Raw genomic sequence first — 22,567 nt, forward strand, 5'->3', positions numbered from 1 at the left:
CTATTTTAACCTGTTTTGCACAGGCAGAGGTTATTGGTGTATTTGTCCATTTGCATGTTTGCAAATATTGTGTATTTGCCCAGCAGAGAGCTGGAGGACCATTTTTGAGGGTGCTGGGAGTTGGATGCCCAGGGATAGAGTGAAAGAGCTGGGTGTCTGCTGCTGCTTGAGGCTGTTAAACTGAGTATCCACAGGTTTTTGAGGCTTTCTTTGGAGCACGTAAGTGAGGCTTGCATGGAGTATAGGTTTTGTGCTGACTCTCAGCATGGTGCTGAGCATCATTGAATTAGGATAAACCATATGGCTCACAGGACATTGACTCAACACTTCAATGAAATAGCAGCCCCGTCCATCACATGAACAAGCTCTCTGCCTCCATCCTGGCTTTTGCTCTCCTTTCCCTAATCTGCAGACCTGCTTCCTTTCACGCTCACACCGGTATTACACCAAACTCACCCCTTCAGTGAAGCACATCTAGATTTGTGCCATTATTTTTAGGAGGTGAATCAGGCTCAGTTTCAGGAGCAGCTCTTTTTTAAAAAAATTTAAATAGAGCAATATAAATCCTTGAAGTTGCTAATACCACCAAGTCAAAGGTGCCAAATTCAGATCCATCTCCCTTAAATTTTGGAGCATTTGAGATCTGAATCTACTCTTACAGTTCAGACTAGTTTATATGTAGGACTGTTGATGTCGAGGTAGAAAGACTTTGGGGTGTTACACAACACACCTCTGGTAATAACAATGTTTTCTCTTCTCAAGGGAGAGACTAAATCGTGTCCCTTGTGTCCCATCTCAGCAGATGGGGTAACGATACAAAATCATAGAATCATAGAATCATAGAATGGGTTGGGTTAGAAGGGACCTTCAAGATCGTCTCATTCCAACCTCCCTGCCATGGGCAGGGACACCTTCCACTACACCAGGAATTTCTTCCTTAGGTCTCATCAAAATCTACTTTTTTTTCAGTTTAAAGCCATTGCCCCTTGTCTTATCACTACATGCCCTTGTAAAAAGTCCCTCTCCAGTTTTCCCGTAGGCCCCCTTTAGGTGCTGGAAGGCTGTGATAAGATCACCCCAGAGCATTCTCTTCTCCAGGCTGAATGACCTCAACTCTCTCAGCCTGTCTTCATAGGAGAGGTGCTCCAGCCCTTGGATCATCTTCGTGGCCTCCTCTGGATCTGCTCCAGCAGCTCCATGTCCTTCTTGTGTTGGGGACCCCAGAGCTGAACACATCACATATCACCTGTGATGTTTTCAGTCTAAGACTGACATACCGGTTTAGGAGGAGATGTGCAGATGACTGCAGAAAGCACAATCAGAACTTGTACCTCAGTGCAAACAGGACAGCCACAGGCACGGAGCGAAGTGCTCAGTGCTGAGAGCACTTTAGTTCTGGCTCTTGCAGGGAGATTCAGTTCAGATCCAAGCTGTGCGCTGCTAGCCGCTTGGAAAAGCTTTAACCGGTCTCTGCCAAACTCCTGCAATGCAGTCTTGAATTCATCCCTTTCTTTTTCTTTTTTTGCTTTCTTCTTTTCCATTTCACAAGTGGCTGACTGATGGCCAAGATCTCGGAGGGAAGGGGCAAGGCTGCTTCGACCTCCATGCGTGGATAATCCCATGACTGATAGGCTGACACTGTGGAGAGCCAAATGCTTTCTTCTACCTTCCTATCTCCCCCTCTGCCCAATGGGCAAGAAAAGCCTCACGTGATGGTGTTTCCAAAGCCAAGGGCTGGAGGGACTTGCAATGAGCTCACCCACTTAGTCACTATACACTAAATATTAAACTTGGGCAAATATTACCTTTTCAACCAGCCGTTCCTCACGCTAAGCCACTGCCAGCATATTGTCACAAGTGTAGTACCAGCATTGTATACAAACCTGGAAAAAGGAGAATGGAAGAAGAGAGAAATTTCTTTTTCTGTATAGTGCAGAGCCAGTCCAATGTCTGCTCCTGGGTCTCTCATGGGTTGCAGTTCAAGAGCCCTCCCCTCCCCTCCCCTCCCCTCCCCTCCCCTCCCCTCCCCTCCCCTCCCCTCCCCTCCCCTCCCCTTCCCTTCCCTTCCCTTCCCTTCCCTTCCCTTCCCTTCCCTTCCCTTCCCTTCCCTTCCCTTCCCTTCCCTTCCCTTCCCTTCCCTTCCCTTCCTTTCCCTTCCCTTCCCCTTCCCTTTGGTCAGATTTTTTTTTATATATTAAATGGGATCTATTGTCTTAATCCCCAGCTCAGAGTAATCCTGAAGAGGAGGATCAGAGCTCCTCAACCATCTGCTCCCTCCAAGGTCTGATCAACTACATCCAGACCCTCTTTAACACATTTGTCCCACCTTTTCTTAAAAGCATCGGGCAATGGGGCTTCCAGGACTCAATCTGTTCCTCTGCTAGGAGCAACCATGGTCCTGGAAAACGTTCTGCAGTGACTGACTTGAATCTCCCTTGTTTCACTTCAAACTGATTACTTTTTCTCACATCCTCAGTATTCATGAAAAACAATTCATTATAATCCTTTTCAGAACAATCATTGTCAGGGTGGCATCTTCCCACTTGCTTGTTTTCTTTTTTCTAAATCATCTCATTTCTTTTGGATTTCCCTCTTAGGTTCTGTTATCAAACTTGTTGTCCTTAACGTATCATTTACGTTACTTTGTCATTCTGAGGAACGGTGCCCTTCGCTGGACACTCCATCAAAGGCTCAGCACTGGCTATTACAGAAGAATGAATCCTCTGCCCACCCACCACTCACTTTGCATCCCCAAATGTTGTTTCCTTGTACTTTTCTTATGGGCAGGACTGGAAAAAGTCAAACGTTTATCACTGATCGCTGTTTCTTGAATTTTTCTACTGTTTCTCCCTGACTATTTAAATATCCTTTCCCTGAAGGTCCGTCTCATCAGAAGGTCCAACAGCTCTCCAGAGATAAGCCAGTAGAGCTTCCTGCTGCTCTCCATTTTAATCTAGAGTACCCTCACTAAAAAGCTCCCTTGCCAACCCTCTGCTCTCAGCTTAGTCTGTGACCCAAGGGCACCTTTTTTGCGATGCCAAAAATAGGACACAGGACGAGATGTTTGCTCCATCGACTCAGGAGGCCTCTAGGCACAGGTGTCTACTTCTCCTTTTTATTCAGAAATAACCCCCCAGCTTGTTAACTGCTGTGGGACCTGGGTGTATATAGCTTATTTCATCTGAGTCCAGGTAGACAGATGTCCACATCATAGAAAACTTCGCAGATGGTGCTTATGTTGACTCCCTCACTGGAAAAGCCAAGGACTCAGCAGGGGTGAAAACGAAACTGCTTTTGTACACTTTTAAATCAGTCCTTCCAGATGGCCCTAGGAACAGTAAAAGGTAGACATGAGGGTCTCAGCTGTGCCCAGGGCTCTACACCATGTTCACAGAGGATAGTTCTCCACCTGATGTGGCCAATCTGGCAGGTCTTTGCTGCTCCCTTAACATTAGCTTTTAAAATAAAATAGAAAAGAAAAAAAAAAACACACACACCAGGAATAAAAAACTTGTGAAGAGCTTAGGACACAACTAGACAAAACAGTTGGTGGTCTTCAGAAACTCCTGGTTCTGGTAGACAGGATGCACAGGCCAGTGCTTTTCCATAAGTCACAACACAGGATGGGAAATAGTTACTCTTGTAAACAAGAAGCACAGTGCAGGTGATAAGTATCAGAAAAAAGGTTGTTAAAATGCAGGCTAATACCTGTTTAGTCATTTTCTGTTCTTTACTTGATTTTCTTCAGCTAAAAGCTGTGATTTTCTTCTCATGAAGCCAAAAAAAGTCAAGATGATCTGACAGGCTGACAGTGCCTTTTTCTCTAGGGAAAACCTGGGTGAAGACTTCAAGGCTTGGTCTGTGCTTTGTAGGATGATTCCTGTATCCCACTCCTCTCTCAATGCTGTTGACTTCACTCCATCCTCCCTTTCAGGTACGACAGCTTTGGGCGCCTGACCAACGTGACCTTCCCTACTGGCCAAGTGAGCAGCTTCCGCAGCGATACCGACAGCTCCGTGCACGTCCAGGTGGAAACCTCCAGCAAGGATGATGTTACAATAACAACCAATTTGTCGGCGTCGGGAGCCTTCTACACCCTGCTCCAAGGTGAGTTGGGCCACTGTCCTTCTCCCAGCCAAGCTGCACACAATGGATTATCCACCAGGAAACAGGCGTCGTCTTGATAATCCCAGCACCAAAAATCACCTGCATCCTCAGTGCCCCAGAGCTCCCCACGTGCTGGTACAGAGGCACACTCACACCTACTTAGCCACATTCCCTAGTGCCGTGGTTGCTCTGCACAGCTGTTTTCTGCTTCAATTCTCAGCCAGTCCCCTTGCCGTGCAGCCCTCATGCAGTACAGTCCTCCATCATCATTACCATTATTGTTATAACAAAAAGGGTTGCATAAATCTAGCCGCGCTTCCAGCCGACCCCTTTGCTTCATTCTCTTAATGGCTTCCAACTTAGCAGTTACTCTCCTTCTGGAACAGACTTCCAGCTGGTTCCTGGAGATCTCTCTGATTCTTTGTTCGCTGGTTGTTCAAACATGCACAAGGCACCATCCAGAAGAATTACTATCCCTGTAAAAAAACATCTGCATTTGAGCTAAAGGGTTGGTATGGAGAGGCACAAAGGAGGAAGGAGAGGTGGGCAGCCAGGTGGGACCAGTTTGTGGTTGTTGGAAATGAGCACAGTTCTGCTGGTGATGGTAAGGTGGGGAAGTGGAGGATTGATGAGGTGGAGGAAAAGGTGATGAAGTGGGAAAGATAAGAGGAATAAATAGCAGGGGAGCACTGTGCTGACGTACTGGTAGGGGCAGAAGTTGTAGTGCGCAAACCATGTCAACCTGGATCTCCAAGTTCTGAAGGCTGAAGCCTCCTTAGGGTCAGGGTGAGCCATTCCTCCTGTTCCCTGGGGCTTGGAGAGAGGGAAGAGACTTTCAGACTCTTTGCTTTCTTCTCTCCCCAGCTCTCTTTCACTCTTAGTCTGTGCCTGATGGCAATGAGGTGTCAAATGTCATTTCCCCTTGTGAGGAACAAAGTGCTCCAAGTTGAGATCGACGCGTTCCAGACCAACATTTGTTCCTGCATCTCTGGGACACACATTTTCCTCCCCCTCCCTATAATAACAGGAAGCTTTCCTAAAAGAAAGTGTCTGCTATGCCTGGACATGGCTTTTCCTGCCTCTGGAGAGGGTGGCTGAGAGGGTGCCAGCCCCTTCAAGCCATCCTCACTATTCCTGTGGGAAACACGATGACTTTCTTGTTCTTTACTTCAGCCTGCAAAGCAGATCCAACCTACCTCACCCCGTCCCACCCACCCGCATTAAGACGTCTGGCAAGTGCACAGCCACGAGGTTGGCTTCACCTCAAGAGCCTAATTAAGCAATAGAGCCCGCTGTTGGGGGCCCTTCAGTGAGATAATTGACTGTGATGTGATTTATACGCCCAGAGCTGAAGGCACAGTTACATAATGGTGCCACGGTCAATTATCTCATTGTATTGCCCGCCAGCACCGAGGCACGCTCGCCTTCAGGACTTGTGGTATTACAAACAGCTTAAGCATCTTCAGAAGTATAAAATTACAAAACTGTTTGGATCTGAAGAAATGCCCTTAGCTTAAAATGAAGATCTGGCTAATGTTGCAGCAGAGGTGGCCTGTGACCTGCTGAGGGTGGCTTCCCACAGGCGTTAGGGAGAGTGAATTCCCAAGCTGAGGTAGCTGTTTGTTCATGGCAGCACTGTAGAAAATAAAACAAGGGCCACTGGAGTCACCCAGGGATGTATTGAGCACAGCTGAAATGTAAGTTGCTTTCCAAGTGCCTCTCCAGCGGATGGAGCTGGAGCCATTCTCAAGGTCTGTGTCCTGCTTGCTCCGTCGTTCTTCAGGGAAAATGCATATTGCAGATTCCCTTTGCACGAGAGGTGCTCATGCATTTTCCTTCTGGACTCACAGCTCTGGCCAGCTTTCACAAATCCTTGCTGAACCTTTCAGGCAACCTGGATCACTTTGCGAACAGGTGAGATCTGAGAAGGCATTTTCAGAAGGTTACGGATTCCTGCAGGGTGGATTTAGGAGCCTCTACAGCTAACAGGCACCTCAGCGCGTCTGTGGGATGTCGTTCTCTGGATTAATGACAAAATGAGTGTTTGTTCAAGGCTAAAATAGGGAACAAGTACCCAGAGCCAAAGCGGCATAAAGTGCAGCATCCAATGGCCCCTTGATTTCATGTAGTCTTGGAGAAATATCTTCCAAAGCTGAGGAAGAATCTTCTCTTGAGAAAATGTTGGAAGTGGAGGATTTACATTCTCCTCATTGTACGACACTGCTGGTGACAATCCACCATAAGCCCTCTGTGGTGCTCGTGGGACACAAAGGGAACATCACACGTTCAGTGAATTTCACAGAGAGCTTCAAGCTTTCTCCTGATTCCTGGTGAAGGACGAAGGAGGGAGGAATATATTAGCTGTGCAGAGATATTTCACTGATTTGATTTAAAGCACATCTCCTACCACTTTCTCACCAGACCAAGCATCTAAGAACAAGAGTGTGACAGTCAGCTGATTGTCCCCCTTCTCTCCATTTGCAGAATCAAGTGTGGAGTGGGCTTGATCCTGCTGGAGTCTATGTTGAAAGTCCATCAAGTACTTAGTGGTATAGCTAAAATATTTGGATCTACACTGTGGGTCACTGCTGTATGTTTACAGTGGCACAATCCAGTGCCACGGTGGTTTCACACCATCACTACTGTGTACAGTGAGTTGAGTTGTGGTCCTGCTGAGGTCAGTGTGGCAAGACTCCAGCTGGCTACAACAGGAGCAGGATCAGACTCACAATAAAAAAAGACCAACCGGTGTCACGTTTCCTTTCCCAATTATACCAAACTCTGCTCTTTGCTGATCTATTTCATCCAGACGAGAGATGATCATTTCGCTGTGACCTCATTTCCTGCTGAGCTATGGCACAGCAACTAGTGAACAAAATCCAACTTGCCTCAGAACGGAAAAACGATTGACATGATTTTTTAATGGGTGGTTTTATTCACAATTCAGTATTTATGGCAGCTGGGGAGACAGAAATTGTAATATTTTCCAGCGTTTGAGGAGCTTCAGATAAGGCAGTCTTTGTTTAATGTGCTTTTAACCCATCCTGCACTGAGCAAGTCTCATGCTTTCTTACCCTTCATGAAATAAAGGGGTAGGAGATTCAAAGGATGACGTTTCAGCCTGCGTAGTCCCTGAAGGACGTGGAAGGAATATTGTTCTTCTCTTCCATTCCCGAAGTCCCAAATCCCGGCTTCAAAAACTGCTGATCTCTGAGGACCTAGTGGAAGCCAGATGTATGGAGATGTGTGGGAGCTTAGTGCCTCTGCTTTCTCTCCAAACATGAGGACTTCAGTTGCCTCCTGAAAGCTTTGCTAAGTGAGAGGCTGTTGTTTGGGGAACTGGTTAGCATTAACTCGCTGTGCAATTTCCTGTCACTTGTGAGATGGTGAATAAGCTGAGGAAAGTAGGTGGCCCCACTTTTTCATATATTGTAGAGAAACTGGGATCTTTAGGATATAAAAACGTGGAAAGTTTTCAGCTGGAGTGTGATTTAAAACAAATATCTCACCACCCAGTGTTTGAGCCTAGAGGAAGAGGTTTGAACCTGTGTCCTTTGCTGGGGTATTACATGGCTCTCCCACTAGTGCCTTTTGTAACCTGTGTTACAAAAGAATACAAAAGAATTTCTGCAAGAATTCGAAGTGGAGAATCTCATCAGAATGAAAAAGAGATTGTCCATCTTTACTTTCACTGGTGAAATAAACGTTTTGCTCACTGTGACCGAGATGGGTGAGTGACGGTGCATTTGCTTACAACCATCAGAAATGTGGATGGAGCCTGGGTGAGGGAGCACATGAAAAGCTGGAGCTGGGTCATTGGGCAGCCATTTGAAAAGATGTCTTTTCCATCTTCAGACCAAGTCCGAAACAGCTACTACATTGGCGCTGACGGCTCGCTCAGACTGATGCTGGCTAACGGCATGGAGGTGGCCCTGCAAACCGAGCCGCATCTGCTGGCTGGCACCGTCAACCCCACGGTGGGGAAGAGGAACGTCACCCTGCCCATCGACAACGGCCTCAATCTCGTGGAGTGGAGGCAGAGGAAGGAGCAAGCGAGGGGGCAGGTCACTGTCTTTGGACGTCGGCTGAGGGTAAGTGAGAAGTGTAATCAGTTTTGGACTACTCCACTTCTCATCTTATCAGTCCCCGGTCTCATGATGGAAAGGGACAGGGCTGATTTGTACCGCCTGCAACAGGGATGGGGCTGCAGGACAGAGAACAACGCAAATTTTATCACTTGAATGTATCCTTATGTCCCTCTTACGTACTAACATTCTCTTAGCCATCACAGGTACTGTTCCTGATTTGCCTGCAAGTTCTCTGCATCATTGGGAACGCATCACCTCCTGTCAGACATCACAGGTTTAACCATCATGTCAGGCTGTTTAAACAAGCAAGGGATGGTCATAATTATAAAATACAACACCAATTAGTACAAGTATTTTCTACCTGGGCTGCTGGCAGTAATAAACCTGAGCACTGAAAGCTTTATAAGCGTATGAGGATAGGCTGAGGGAGTTGGGATTGTTCAGCCTGGAGAAGAGAAGGCTCCGGGGAGACCTTCTAGCAGCCTTCCAGTACCTAAAGGGGCTACAAGAAAGCTGGAGAGGGACTTTTGACAAGGGAGTGTAGTGATAGGACAAGGGGCAATGGATTTAAACTGAAAAAAAAGTGGATTTCAATGAGATCTAGGGAAGAGATTCTTCACTGTGAGGGTGGTGAAGCCCTGGCACAGGTTGCCCAGAGAAGCTGTGGCTGCCCCATCCCTGGAAGTGTTCAAGGCCAGGCTGGATGAGGCTTTGGGCAACCTGGTGTAGTGGAGGGTGTCCCTGCCCATGGCAGGGGGGTTGGAACTAGATGATTTTGAAGGTCCCTTCCAACCCAAACCATTCTATGATTCTGTGATTATTGTTCACTGAGCAGCCTCAGAAAAATCTCTAGGTTCCTGAAACTTGCTAATCTGTTGGACCTGTTGAAGAGCTGGGCTCACAGGGCATTGCATTGCAACTGCTGTTGTTCCCCAAAGTGAAGCGTTTACAAACAGCTCCAACCTGATGGTACTCTCTCTCCTCCAGGAGCCCGCGGTCTGTTCTGTGCTTGAGACTGATGTGTCTTGAAAACGTTGTTCCACACAACGCACCACAGCCTTGTTAGGGCTGTTTAATGATCTTGCCTAACAAGCCTGTAATTCCTCTGCTAACTGCTGGCGAGGCTGGTAGCTTGTGAATGTAGTCATAGAAGAGTCATAGAACCATAGAATCATTTAGGTTGGAAAAGACCTTGAAGATCATCAAGTCCTGTGCTGTCACCCTGCACCTTGCTTGTCTCAGAGTCACAGGCTCAGGAGCGGCTCCTGGGAAGCTGCTCAGCACTTGACAAATTTAGACCCTTTGATAAAAATGCTTAGTGCTGTGTAATGCCACCACAGAGAAAGGACTGCAGCTGTTTATTCACACTTCAGCTTTGCAGTAAATGTTAATGCTCCGGGTTCAGAATAAGTGTTTCCCAGTCCTTGCTCTTAGAATCATAGAACCATAGAACGGTTTGGGTTGGAAGGGACTTCAAAGATCATCTAGTTCCAACCCTCCTGCCACGGGCAGGGACACCCTCCACTACACCAGGTTGCTCAAAGCCTCATCCAACCTGGCCTTGAACACTTCCAGGGATGGGGCAGCCACAACTTCTCTGGGAAACCTGTGCCAGTGCCTCACCACCCTCAATGTAAAAAATTTCTTCCTTATATCCAGTCTAAATCTCCCCTCTTTCAGTTTAAAGCCATTGCCCCTTGTCCTATCACTACATACCCTTGTAAAAAGTCCCTCTCCAGCTTTCCTGTAGGCCCCCTTTAGTTACTAGAAGGCTGCAATAAGATCACCCTGGAGCCTTCTCCAGGCTGAACAGCCCCAACTCTCTCAGCCTGTCTCCATAGCAGAGGTGCTCCAGCCCTCGGATCATCTTCGTGGCCCTCCTTTGGACTTGCTCCAGCAGCTCCATGTCCTTCTTGTGTTGAGGACTCCAGAGCTCTTCACTTCTTCGCTCTTCAGCTCTCCTCATTCCCTGCAGTGTGACCCCTGCCACCCTGATGTGATTTCTCCCATCTCTCCTCGGTCACACTTGTCAAGTATCGCTCTTCACCCTCCCCAACCCGACCTCTGCTCTTTTCCCTTTGTGTCAGTGGCCTCGTGTTTTCGTTATCAGGAGAAAAACTGCAAATAGTAGCGAAAGCTGAAGCTGCTCCCTCGGTGGGAACTGCTGTATGTCTGCAGATCAGTTGGCATCAGCCTTCTTGTTTGGTTTGTCTTGGGATTTTTATTTCCTTTTTATTTTGCTTTTAATAACTGATGGAATTATCAGCCAGGTCTTTCTCTTCAAAGAGAGAGCCTTCTGAAATCTGCAGCTGGGTCACAGCTATTTGGTGTTCAAAGTGGTTTCCACTCGTTTAGCCGCAGCTCAGCTGCCCGTGTCGGTTTTATCTTCCAAAATTTTCACAGTGGATTCCAACGCAGAATGTGGCTTTGTTTTATATCGGACTGCAGTTGGAAAAACACTTGCAAAATGAGTTTTCAGGCTGATTACTTGTGTCCCCGTAAATCTGCCAGCATTTATTCACATTTTGAGCCTATCGGGGCCCTTCTAGTGAAGCAGAAGAGCATCTGACACGGTTGAAGGACTCAGTTGTGGCTCTGCTCAGGGTTCAAAGTAGCTGAGGGTGTACAAGAAGTTTTAAGCTGCCTGTTTGTACCTGCATGGCAGCAGCTGCACCCCTAAGACATAAACCTGCAAGGTGCTAATTGCCTCCCTGGGGATTGCCTGGCACTTAACATATTCTGTGTGTCATGTTCTCCTCTTCTCTCATACCAGTAATTGCTGCTTTCCCTGCCAAGGGAGAAGCTTAGGGAAGTGGAATTCAACATGTTTTTATTCATTTTGGGAAATGTTATCATTTTCTGCCATATGTGAGTAAATCACCGCCTTCCCTCTCCTCTCACCCTGCTGCTCGCGTGAGACAGCAGCAAAGATGTGGTTCTGCATGGGGAAAGAGCATGTCCAAAGAGGCTGCAGCATCAATCCATGAAGCCTTTGAGACAAGGAGAACAGGATCTGGCCACTGTAAAAGAGAGTTTCCCTGAAACCACCACCCTTTCTGCTGCATGGAACCACATTTTATGAGTTGTGGCCTTTCTTCCCATGGTTACAGGGTGTTCTTGGGGACTGATGAGCTGTTGCCATGAGCTCAACCAGCTCCCAGCATGATGAGGCCAGTTTCTCATCTGCCTCTTGGGCCCTAGGAGATGATATAATGCACAGATTTCTTTAGTGCAGGAATAAGGCACAGGACAGAGACTTCTGCATGGATGACGGGGAAAGGGCCAGCCCTGATGTCTTTTCCCAGTCTCATCTCAGCCAGTGCTGACCTGGCTCCACGCTTGGCCAGGCAGCAGCAAAGCAGCACGAAAATGTTAAAGCAGCCCTTTTCCCTTCTCCTGTCCCACACACCCCATGGCAAGTTGTGATGCTCTGACCTACCCACCCAGCAGTGAGATATCTGCAGATTGGCTGGCTGTGAATTCAACCCATCACTGGCCAACAGCAATACAAACTCCATCTACAGTGAGAGCATTAGGTAAACTCAGCTTCAAGAAACAGAGCTCCATCCTTTTTTTAAAAAAAAACAAACATGAGTTTTTCAATAAAGAAGGATGTAAAATAATCTCTGACAGTGGAGCAAGGCACTGGAATAAGCTGCCCAGGGAGGTGGTTGAGTCCCCATCCCTGGATGTGTTTAAGAATAGGGTGGATGAGCTACTTGAGGATATGGTTCAATGGGGATTAGGGATGGTTGGACTCGATGATCTCTAAGGTCTTTTCCAACCTAGAAATCTATGAAATCTATGAAATAGGACAGCCAAAAGAGACAGAGCTGCTGGCTCAGCTCATTCATTTATTTAACCATGGAAACTCCCGTTGTAATTCACTTTGTTTTTCCCAAGACCTTGGCAGCAGGTTAATGGTGGCATCAAGACCAAGCGTCCCACACTCTCCCCAGAACCAGTGTAACCGGAGAGGTCTCCTGGGATATGCTGCTAACCGTTCCTGGTGTGTTGACTAACGAGGACAGTCCAGCGTCACCTCCACAATTTCTGCGAGGTGTCGAGGTCTGGGTATGGCCACTCCAAAGGTTTTTAGCAATTCGCTGGGGAAATTGCTTCGTAGGCGGCCGTTTATCACATGGATGTTGCTGGCTGCTGGAGTTCTCATTGCAGAAGTATTGTTTGCCTCCCTCTGCTGAAGGTTGCCAGAGCGTTTTCATGAGAAATCTTCCCTTTTTGTGCTCTTTTGCTCCCAGGGAGATCAATAATGTTTTTTTAATTATAATTTAAGCTAAGGAGCTACATAGCAAGCATTGGAGAAATCAGAGTTGGTGGTATGTTTATGGTCTTGCTTTTCCAGAGCAATGTAAGGGATTGAATAAAGTATTGTAGAGCATGAGTTTTGGGTTAAATTTAGTCTCTCACACGTAGAGGGGAGGTCAAATCACAGTGAACTGTGGATTTAAATTTACCCTATCTCAGCCTTGTGCTGATCACAAGCCTCATCAAACGTTCTGAGGGGCAAAAAGCTTTTTGCAGGAGCTTTTCAGACCCTCTTCCAAGATAAGGACTCCGGGATGTAGGATGGCACCTTATTTAGCTGCTCACCATAAAACACAGTTATTGGACTGAAGCCTGGAGCCCTGTCAAGTGCTTCTGCAGAAAATTCTTTTCTATTCAAGGCATGCCCTCGAACGAGGATGAAAAAAAGATTTAGCCCCTGTTCAGAGGCTATCTGGCAGGGTAAGGTTCACTTTGCCCATCACCTTCAGGGGTGGCTCTTGGCACTGCAGCACTTCTCAGGGAGAAGAGAGATTACACCAAGAGAGCAGGAGAAAACAAATCATGAAAAACAAAATTATAATAATGAAAAGGGAGACTGGTTCCAAGTAGTCCCGTAGAAATTGCTTGCCAGAGCGTGGGGAGGGTAAAATGACTTAGGGCACCAGTAATGGGATGCAGAGGTTTGGGCTGAGCTTGAAAGCTGTCCTGGGACCTGTTAGTTGGTCCTTCCAGCACAGGGAATCACACTGCTGCTGGCGTACAGATCGGGGAGGCCACTTTCAGCCTGGATTACTGTCCCAGCCCTGGAAAAGCTCTTTCCAGCTCTCTTGGCAGAGACCAGTAGCAAAAGAAGCTGCAGCTGCTGGGCTGGAGCTGCACAGTAGATTGAAGGCAGAGATGCTGTTCCTTCCCGCTTTCCTTTTTTTTTTTTTTTACTTTCCCCTAGCAATTGCCACTTCTGTTTCTCTATTTATAGCAGCGAGCACCGCCGAGATATCAGATTGCTCTGTTAGTTACACGTGTGCCTCTGCACTTAGAGTTTTGATACCTTTTTAATTATTTCCCAGCTTGCCCGTTACAGCAGGCTGTTGGCTGATTCCCTCTTTCTCCCATTGCCTGTTTAGTTTACACACATTTAATTAGAGCATTATCTACCTCTCCACGCCGTTTCTTTCCTTGAGTCACACCTGCCTTTTAGCATTGTTATTCTTAAGTCAAAAGTCATTTTTGCACTCGTGTCCTCTGACATCATCTTCACCCCTACATCGCGGCACCGGTTCCTTCTCTTTCGGCTGGCCACACACCCCCTCAGCACGCTTCCATGTTTTCTCAGCTGTGCTTTTGCCTCTTCCCACCCCAGCTCCTGAGATGCTTTCTTTTGAATTCTGGTTTTGCAGCGTCCCCGTTCTCAGGTGTCAGCCCAGACATCTGCTCACGCAGCACAGGAGCACTACAGTGGTCCTGCCCGTCCCTCTCCCACCCCTCCAGGGCTGAGGAGCCTCTTCTCTGATGGCTCTATCACATCTTTTCTCTTGCTCTTTAGCTCTCAGATACTCTCACATCCCTCAAAATACAGCGGGAATTCAATCTCACACCCTGAAGTAATGGCCAAGATCAAAGCTGGAGCAGGGCTAAGAAGAGTGCTCAGGTCAGGAGCTTTACCCAGAGCAGGATGAGGCAGTATGTTTAATCTGCAGTCTGAAGATCTTGCAGCAACCTGCAAAGCCTGGTTTATTGACTGCAGCTGAAGGGCTGCAAAGGGAACTAAAAACCAAGTCAGGTGTTTGGAATTTGAAATTCAGCTGAGAAGAATCTGCACCTTTCTCTAAAAGAGGGGTTCACCAGCTGAGAAAGGTTTGAAAGTGGTGGGATGGAGAAAGAGGTGGCTCCACTGGCAAGCTCATGCTGGCAATGTGGAGTTTTCGTCCCTGCTCAGGGCTTTGCTACCGTGGTGATGTGGCTTTGAAAGTCTCCTTATGCACGTGGCTAAACACGAGTTGTATCATCAGCTCCTTTTTGTATTGCTGTGCGCTACGATCCCTAAATCAAAATGTGTTCCTGCTCCTGCCTTTGAAGTAGATACCTTTGATCTTTGGAAATGCAGAGGCAGTGGAGGTAACAGAAGTGTAATTATGAACACTGAGTAACCCCAGGACAAAGAAGCCAAAACTCTGGCTCTCACAGAAATGTTCCTGCTCTGCCTAACATCTCCAGTAGTCAAGGCCTTCGTATTTCATCTCAGGGGAAAGGCTTAACCTCCAGCGTGTGCAGCGTATTCAGTAAACTCAGAGAAAAGCTCTGCTTTCCGCTATGTTGACACAATATCCATCTTTTTTTCTACAAGTATTATTTTTTGATATGCATGAAAGCAAAAGACTGTATATCCTGAGTTTGCTAAGCAGAGTACCTTGTAAATATTCCTTACAACAAGTTGTCATCTTCTGTAGGTGTGCGATCACATCTGCTAGGTTTGGGATATAGGAAATATTCCTTCACTGTCATGATGCTTCAAAAGTACCCTCTGTTTTTCTGCCTCTCTCCTCACTAAAGTCAACAGAAGCAACATTAAGAAAAGTATTTGCTTCGAAAATCTTATCCCGAGGCAATGAACAGCTGGATACTCTCTAGTATGGTCAAAGGAGGTGTTTGGTGAAACAAGGTTAGTCTTTGTAACTTAGAAACTGTTTCCAGCTTCCTAATTCCCCGTCTCTTTCCTGTAGGTTCACAACAGAAACCTGCTGTCCCTCGACTTTGATCGTGTGACAAGGACAGAGAAAATCTATGATGACCACCGCAAGTTCATGCTCCGCATCCTCTACGACCAGGCAGGGAGGCCCAGTCTCTGGTCACCCAGCAGCAGACTGAACGGGGTCAACGTCACCTATTCCCCAGGAGGACACATTGCAGGGATTCAGAGGGGCACGATGTCAGAAAGGATGGAGTATGATCAGTCTGGCAGAATTACATCCAGGATCTTTGCTGATGGCAAATCATGGAGCTACACTTACTTGGAGAAGGTAAGAATCTTCGAATCACTCTGTGATGGCACGTTTAGTGCAAACGAGCTTTACTCCTTTGGCCTCAGTACAGCTGCATTACTTCACATTAGATGATTTATGGTCCTGATGGTCCAATACTCCTGTGTATTTTGCCTCCACCGAGGTGCACATAGTAACTTTGATGCCAAACCACCAAAAAGCAGTTGAAAATAGCCTGAGAAGTTCCTCTCGGGACAGTTCCCCTCTTTTCCAGTCACACTGAGAGCATGTCTTCATGCTGTGAAGCTTTGGCATTTGATTTTTTAAGCACAACATTCCTTTGCTGAGGTAGCTGCGATATAAAATATCTTCAGGTAAAGTCAGAGGAGTGAACAGCCTTCCAGTACCTGAAGGGGCCTACAGGAAAGCTGGAGAGGGACTTTTGACAAGAGCATGTAGTGACAGGACAAGGGGCAATGGCTTTAAATTGAAAGAGGGGAGATTTCAGTTAGATCTAAGGAAGAAATTCTTCACTCAAAGGGTGGTGAGGCACCACCAGGTTGGCCAGAGAAGTTGTGGATGTCCCATCCCTGGACGTGTTCAAGGCCAGGTTGAATGAGGCTTTGAGCAACCTGATTGAGTGAAAGATGTCCCTGCCCATGGCAGGGGGGTTGGAACTAATGAGCTTTAAGGTCTCTTCCAACCCATACCATTCTATGATTCTCTGATTTTCCATGTGAGAACAACCCATACAGTCTGACGTCCAGCCTTCTTCAAGTGGCCCATTCTTGCTTCCTAGGAAATACATATAATTAAAAAGCGCGAGGCGTGAATCCAGCCAGACTGTTGTAGAACATTTTGCAGTGTTTTCTGTAGTCTGCACTCTGTAGATTGGCACGGGACTTAAATTCTTCTGGGTATTACTATTCATCATTACACTCCCCAGTGTCTATGGATCCATATGCTGCATACCTGGTGGTGGAATTTTTTATGGCTGAATTTTGCACAGAGACTGTCCCTGCAACCATTTAAGGAAACTACAGTCATGTAGCTTCTAAAAAGCAAAAAAAAAAGACTTGCTCCTTGTATTATACAATCTATTGCTCCCTTCCTCAGTTGGACAGGGGAGACAAAATGTAATGAAAGGCTCATGGGTCCCTTCTTCCTGGGCTTAACTTTGCTCCCAGTTTCTCTACTGCCTCTCTCACCATGGGGCAGGAGGATGGGGAATGGGGGTTGCGTCAGTTCATCGCATGTTGTTTCTGCCGCTCCTTCCTCCTCAGGGGAAGGAGTCCTCACACTCTTCCCCTGCTCCAGCGTGGTCCCTCCCACAGGAGACAGTTATCCATGAACTTCTCCAATGTGAGTCCTTCCCATGGGCTGCCATTCTTCACGAACTGCTCCAGAGTGGGTCCTTCCCATGGGGCATAGTCCTTCAGGAACAGAAGTGTGGGACCCCTATGGGGTCATAAGTCCTCCTCCAGCCTGGGCTCCTCTCTCCATGGTCCACAGGTCCTGCCAGGAGCCTGCTTCAGCACAGGTTTCCTACGAGGTCACAGCCTCCTTTGGGCATCCACCTGCTCTGGCATGGGGTCCTCCATGGGCTGCAGGTGGATCTCTGCTTCACCATTGACATCCATGGGCTGCAGGAGGACAGCCTGCCTCACCATGGTCTTCACCATGGGCTGCAGGGGTATCTCTGCTCCAGCGCCAGGAGCACCTCCTCCTCCTCCTTGTTCACTGGCCTTGGTGTCTGCAGAGATGTTTCTCTTCCATATTCTCACTTCTCTTCCCAGCTGCAGTTTGTTGCACAGGGGTATTTTTCCTCCCTGTCTTAAACATATCACAGAGGTGCCACCACTGTCACTGATGGGCTCAGCCTTGGCCAGCAGCAGGTCCCTCTTGGAGGTGGCTGGCATTGGCTCTATTGGACATAGGGGAAGCTTCTAGCAGCTTCACACAGAAGCCACCCCTGTAGCCTCACTTCTACCAAAACTTTGCCACGCAAACCCACTACACATGCAAAAAAAAATCCTAGAACAGATAAGAGTGCAGGTGGAAGTTTGCAGTAAGAGGGTAATGGAAGATACAGAGACACAATGAATCAATTGGGCGTTGGAAAGTGTCAGGGGGTACTTTTTCAAGCATTGTTCAAGTCACTCTACCAATTTTGTTTATGTAGTCTGCAAAAGCTATTGGCATGGGGAATTTAGGTAGAGGCAGCTAGCTACAGGATATTGATTCCAACAACTGAGCATTCTGAACTTAGACCTTCCACACTTGCATTAACTGCTACTTTCTCTGACCCACTGCTACTTGGGGACACTTGATGGGCTGTGCAGCTCCATACCTTTCACCTTTTAATCCTGTGGGTGCAGAGATTTATCTCACCTGCTCTTTGGATTGGAGAACCTAGCAGATTTTGTGAGAGTGGAGTATAATTTTGCCTGAAAACTGGGAATATAATCTATACTTTTCTCCTTCCCATCCAGTCCATGGTGCTGCTCCTTCACAGCCAGAGACAGTACATCTTTGAGTTTGATAAGAATGACCGGTTGTCATCAGTGACCATGCCCAACGTTGCCCGTCAGACTTTAGAAACCATTCGTTCCATCGGTTACTACAGGAACATCTACCGACCACCAGAAGGCAATGCCTCGGTGATTCAGGATTTCACAGAGGATGAGCAGCTCCTCCACACTTTGTACTTGGGGACCGGGAGACGTGTCATCTACAAGTATGGAAAGTTGTCCAAGTTAGCCGAGATGCTCTACGACACCACAAAGATCAGTTTCACCTATGACGAAACCGCTGGCATGCTGAAGACAATAAACTTGCAGAATGAAGGGTTCACATGTACAATCAGATACCGACAGATAGGACCTCTCATCGATCGACAGATTTTCCGCTTCACTGAGGAAGGCATGGTGAATGCACGCTTTGACTATAATTATGACAACAGCTTTCGGGTGACCAGCATGCAAGCAGTCATCAACGAGACACCTCTGCCCATTGATCTCTACAGGTACGATGATGTGTCAGGCAAAACTGAGCAATTCGGTAAATTCGGAGTCATTTACTACGATATCAACCAGATTATCACCACTGCTGTCATGACTCACACTAAACATTTTGATGCCTACGGCAGGATGAAGGAGGTCCAGTATGAGATATTCCGGTCACTGATGTACTGGATGACTGTGCAGTATGACAACATGGGGAGAGTGGTTAAGAAAGAGCTGAAGGTTGGCCCTTATGCAAACACAACTAGGTACTCGTACGAGTATGATGCTGATGGCCAGTTGCAGACAGTGTCTATCAATGACAAACCACTCTGGCGTTACAGCTACGACCTAAATGGAAACCTCCATTTATTGAGTCCGGGGAATAGTGCCCGCCTTACACCGCTCAGGTACGACCTCAGGGATAGGATTACTAGACTGGGGGATGTGCAGTACAAAATGGATGAAGATGGCTTCCTGAAGCAAAGAGGCAATGATATTTTTGAGTACAATTCAGCTGGTCTGCTCATCAAAGCCTACAATAAAGCTAGTGGGTGGAGTGTGAAATACCGCTATGATGGACTAGGAAGGAGAGTCTCTAGCAAAACCAGCCATGGCCATCACTTGCAGTTCTTCTATGCAGACCTGACCAACCCAACCAAGGTCACCCATTTATACAACCACTCGAGCTCTGAGATCACCTCCCTCTACTACGACCTCCAAGGCCACCTCTTTGCAATGGAGCTCAGCAGCGGCGATGAATTCTACATAGCCTGTGATAATATTGGCACTCCTCTGGCTGTCTTCAGCGGGACTGGCTTAATGATTAAGCAGATACTGTACACAGCATATGGAGAGATCTATATGGACACCAACCCCAACTTCCAGATCATCATCGGCTACCACGGAGGACTGTATGACCCCCTCACAAAGCTTATCCACATGGGACGGAGAGACTATGACGTGCTAGCGGGTCGGTGGACAAGTCCAGACCATGATATGTGGAAGCACCTGAGTAGCAATAACATAATGCCGTTCAACCTGTACATGTTCAAAAACAACAATCCCATTAGCAACTCTCAGGATATCAAATGTTACATGACAGGTAAGACATTTAAACTCATTAACATATTCACAAGCTTGACATCAGTGAATAGGTTTCTTCTCTCTCAGTATCCTGGTCACCACGAGGTTTTCTGGTGTTTAACATAGCGGACACAAGCTTTTCTTTGCCTGTTGACCCCTATGGCCAAGGTATGTTTAATTCATTAGCAGACATGGAGATTGTGATTCCCAAACCTGTTTCCTTTTCTCTTCCGTGCTGTTTGCTCTCTTTAATTTGCTTCCAGTGTTTTGATCCCTCAGATATCCCAAGTTTAGCTGCCAATTAATGTCCTGATAACCTTTCGCTTTGTCGAGGGGCAGCTCTGTTTACATGGTTTTGCCAAGAGATTTAGTTGGAACTAAACAAATGACGTGCAGATTTGTTTGAGCAGAATGGCAACAGCAACTTAAACCTCTTATTACAGCCAGCCATTGCAGAGCACAATACACGAACCGTGTAGTTCAAAGTTAATCTGCCCCACAGAACTAACAGTTTCCACTAAAAGTCAATAAAAGCAGGTGTGTTAGACTTACAGGCCAGATTTTAGGGCATACCTACCCCACAGCTTGACATAACCTCTGCCCTGCGTCCCCTGGGACTTTGTAATATGGCAATAGCATGAGCTCTATGTATGTTTTTTATACAGAAAATCACTCTGGAGGTTAAATGTCCTTCCTGTCTTCATACTTGGTGCAACACTGGTAGTAATGTTTGAGAGGTCTGTTTTGGTGGGACTCTTTTCCCTGTACTTCACCTTGGGAAACCAAGTGACACAATCACAAATCAAATATACGTTCTTCTTAAGGAGACGTAATTATTTGTTAAATGTTCCTGCTGCGTCTATCACTACTTTCTTATATGCAACAATATTTGCATTCCCCTAAGTTACGAGATTGGCATATTAGCAAAAAATGTTACCAAATAAAAATCCTGGGTTATTCTATTCCACTTGGTTTTTTGACCATTAGGATTCGTGCCTTCAGGTTCTTCAGCAATAATCATAAGGATTAGATTGTATTTTTTTTTAATGAAAAGCTATTTTCTCTAGAGCTGAGAAGATGATGCCATGAGGGAAGTAAAATATGCCAAAAGATGCAAACTAAGATCCCGTGTGTTGGCCTCGCTGTGATAATTAAGTCTGGCAAAGAATACTTTGAGATAACTTTTCCTATCAGAAAATGCTCATTTGTCAAAATTGAATTTGTTTATGGGAGAGGGTTGAGCTCGAGAGATTTCTCAGCAGAATTGTTGTAAACAGCTCTCAAAATTGTCTAAATGACAAATTCCAAAATAGCCTAAAAAAAAAATTCCTGTTTGGAACGTTTTCAAGTTAAGTGCAAACCAATGATTGAAAACTGGAAAAGAAAAATTAAGGAGTCAAAACCAAATGGAAGATCTTAACTTGAAATTATTATCTTGAACGGATCTAGTTTTTGAACGGTTGCTTTGTGACATGTTAACAGATTTTTTATTTTCCTGCTCAAGTGAAAACAGGACAAAATTTCCAATCCTGTCTTGGAACAGGCAAACACCTTCCCACCCAGCTCTGATGATAGCATCAAGATGGCCAAATCTGATACTTTAATATTTTATATGCACCAAATGACTTTTTCCACTGTCTTAAAACTTCTGGTTTTAGTCTTTCAAGAATACAGAGCTTAAATATGTTTTTTAAGTTTCTCCTCTCCCAGTGCATGGAAGAAACAAGTCCCCTTATGGGATGAGCCATGATACGAGGCTGCTGCTCTGGCATTTCTTTCTGCTGAAGATTTCTGGCACCTTGTGGGCAGGATCCACCACGAGCATGTCCTTGTCATCACCAAATTTCCCCAGATTCAGGTACAGGGAATTCTGTCCCTCCATCCCCACTCTGGAACCCGCTGTCCTTAGGGGAGCTCAGCACCCAGGACACGGGCAAACGACACACGCTTTGGTATCCAACGCTGAGGTTTCTGAGCTTGTGGGTACAAATTGGAGCCAGGCAGAGGGGAGAGCAGGAGAAGCAGGTATTTGTGTTTTGAGAGGCCCATTGTTGAACACGAATATTTTAGCAATTGTACACTTCATGGCGCAGAGCTTTGCTGCCAGCTTCAGCAGTCCTGATGGATTGAACTGACATTTCCATTACATGTGTCTGCATTAAGCACTCTTTTTCTTTGCCCTCAAATGAATTTACTGTGAAATGTGTTGGCAGGGTTACTGTAGCTGAAAAAAAACCTCTGTGATGTGAAATGTACTTTTCTGTCAAAAAAGTTGTCACTGCCTCTTGGCAAATTAATATTTTCTCCTCTGTTTTCTCAGCTCCACACCTTCCTCCTGTTTTTGGTTTTTGGGTGGTGTGTTTTTTGTTTTTTGTTTTTTTTGTACTGGGTATTCCAACACCTCTTCCCAAAAAGAACAAACTCCTGTTTGCAAATGTTTTGAAAGTCAATTTTCTGAGAAGTGGCAAAAAAAGCCTCTCTTGAATCTTTCCAGACATGTTACATATTTTTCAGCTGTTCAGCATCCTCGTTCTGTATCCTTTTTAACATTTGTGAAGTGCTTGGAGAACAGTTCCTGCACCAGTGCCGACCTTCACTGTTTCACTTTGTTCTCCTGACCACCTGGTCCACAACATATACATCAAAGGTCTTCATTTCTGATGAGGATTTGGAAGCAGGCTGGCTTAGCACTAAGCAAAAAAATAATCAAACGAGCCTTTTAATTTCTTTCCCTCCCTGCAACCTCTCTGTTTCAAAGACACTCCAAAAACAATCTGTACGTTGAGTGAACAGAAGTGTTTTTATTACAGAAATCCTCCCCCTTCCACATGGATTGTCACAAGGGCTTTTTGGACTTCTGCCCAATCTCAACATTTTGGCCTGTAAGAAAACAAGCAACAGATAGTGTGTTTGTTTGGCTCCTGGTTCTCCAGTCATCTGGAAGTGCCTTATTTGCTGCTTGCATCCATAATTTCTTTTCCAGCTCTTCAAAATACTCATTTAGGCTCACGGGGAACAG

General features: G+C 46.3%; 1 protein-coding gene across 1 annotated transcript in view; it reads left to right on the plus strand.

Annotated features, from left to right (window-relative positions):
* Positions 1–22,567, plus strand: part of TENM4 (teneurin transmembrane protein 4) — a 380,735-nt gene that overhangs the window by 345,406 nt on the left and 12,762 nt on the right. Inside the window, 4 exon segments of the mRNA XM_086614637.1 lie at positions 3,935–4,107; positions 7,963–8,198; positions 15,203–15,499; positions 17,953–19,567. Coding sequence (XP_086470763.1) covers positions 3,935–4,107; positions 7,963–8,198; positions 15,203–15,499; positions 17,953–19,567 — 2,321 coding nt within the window.

Source organism: Tauraco erythrolophus, chromosome 1 (genome assembly GCF_009769465.1).
Source record: "Tauraco erythrolophus isolate bTauEry1 chromosome 1, bTauEry1.pri, whole genome shotgun sequence".
Classification (NCBI taxonomy): Eukaryota; Metazoa; Chordata; class Aves; order Musophagiformes; family Musophagidae; genus Tauraco; species Tauraco erythrolophus.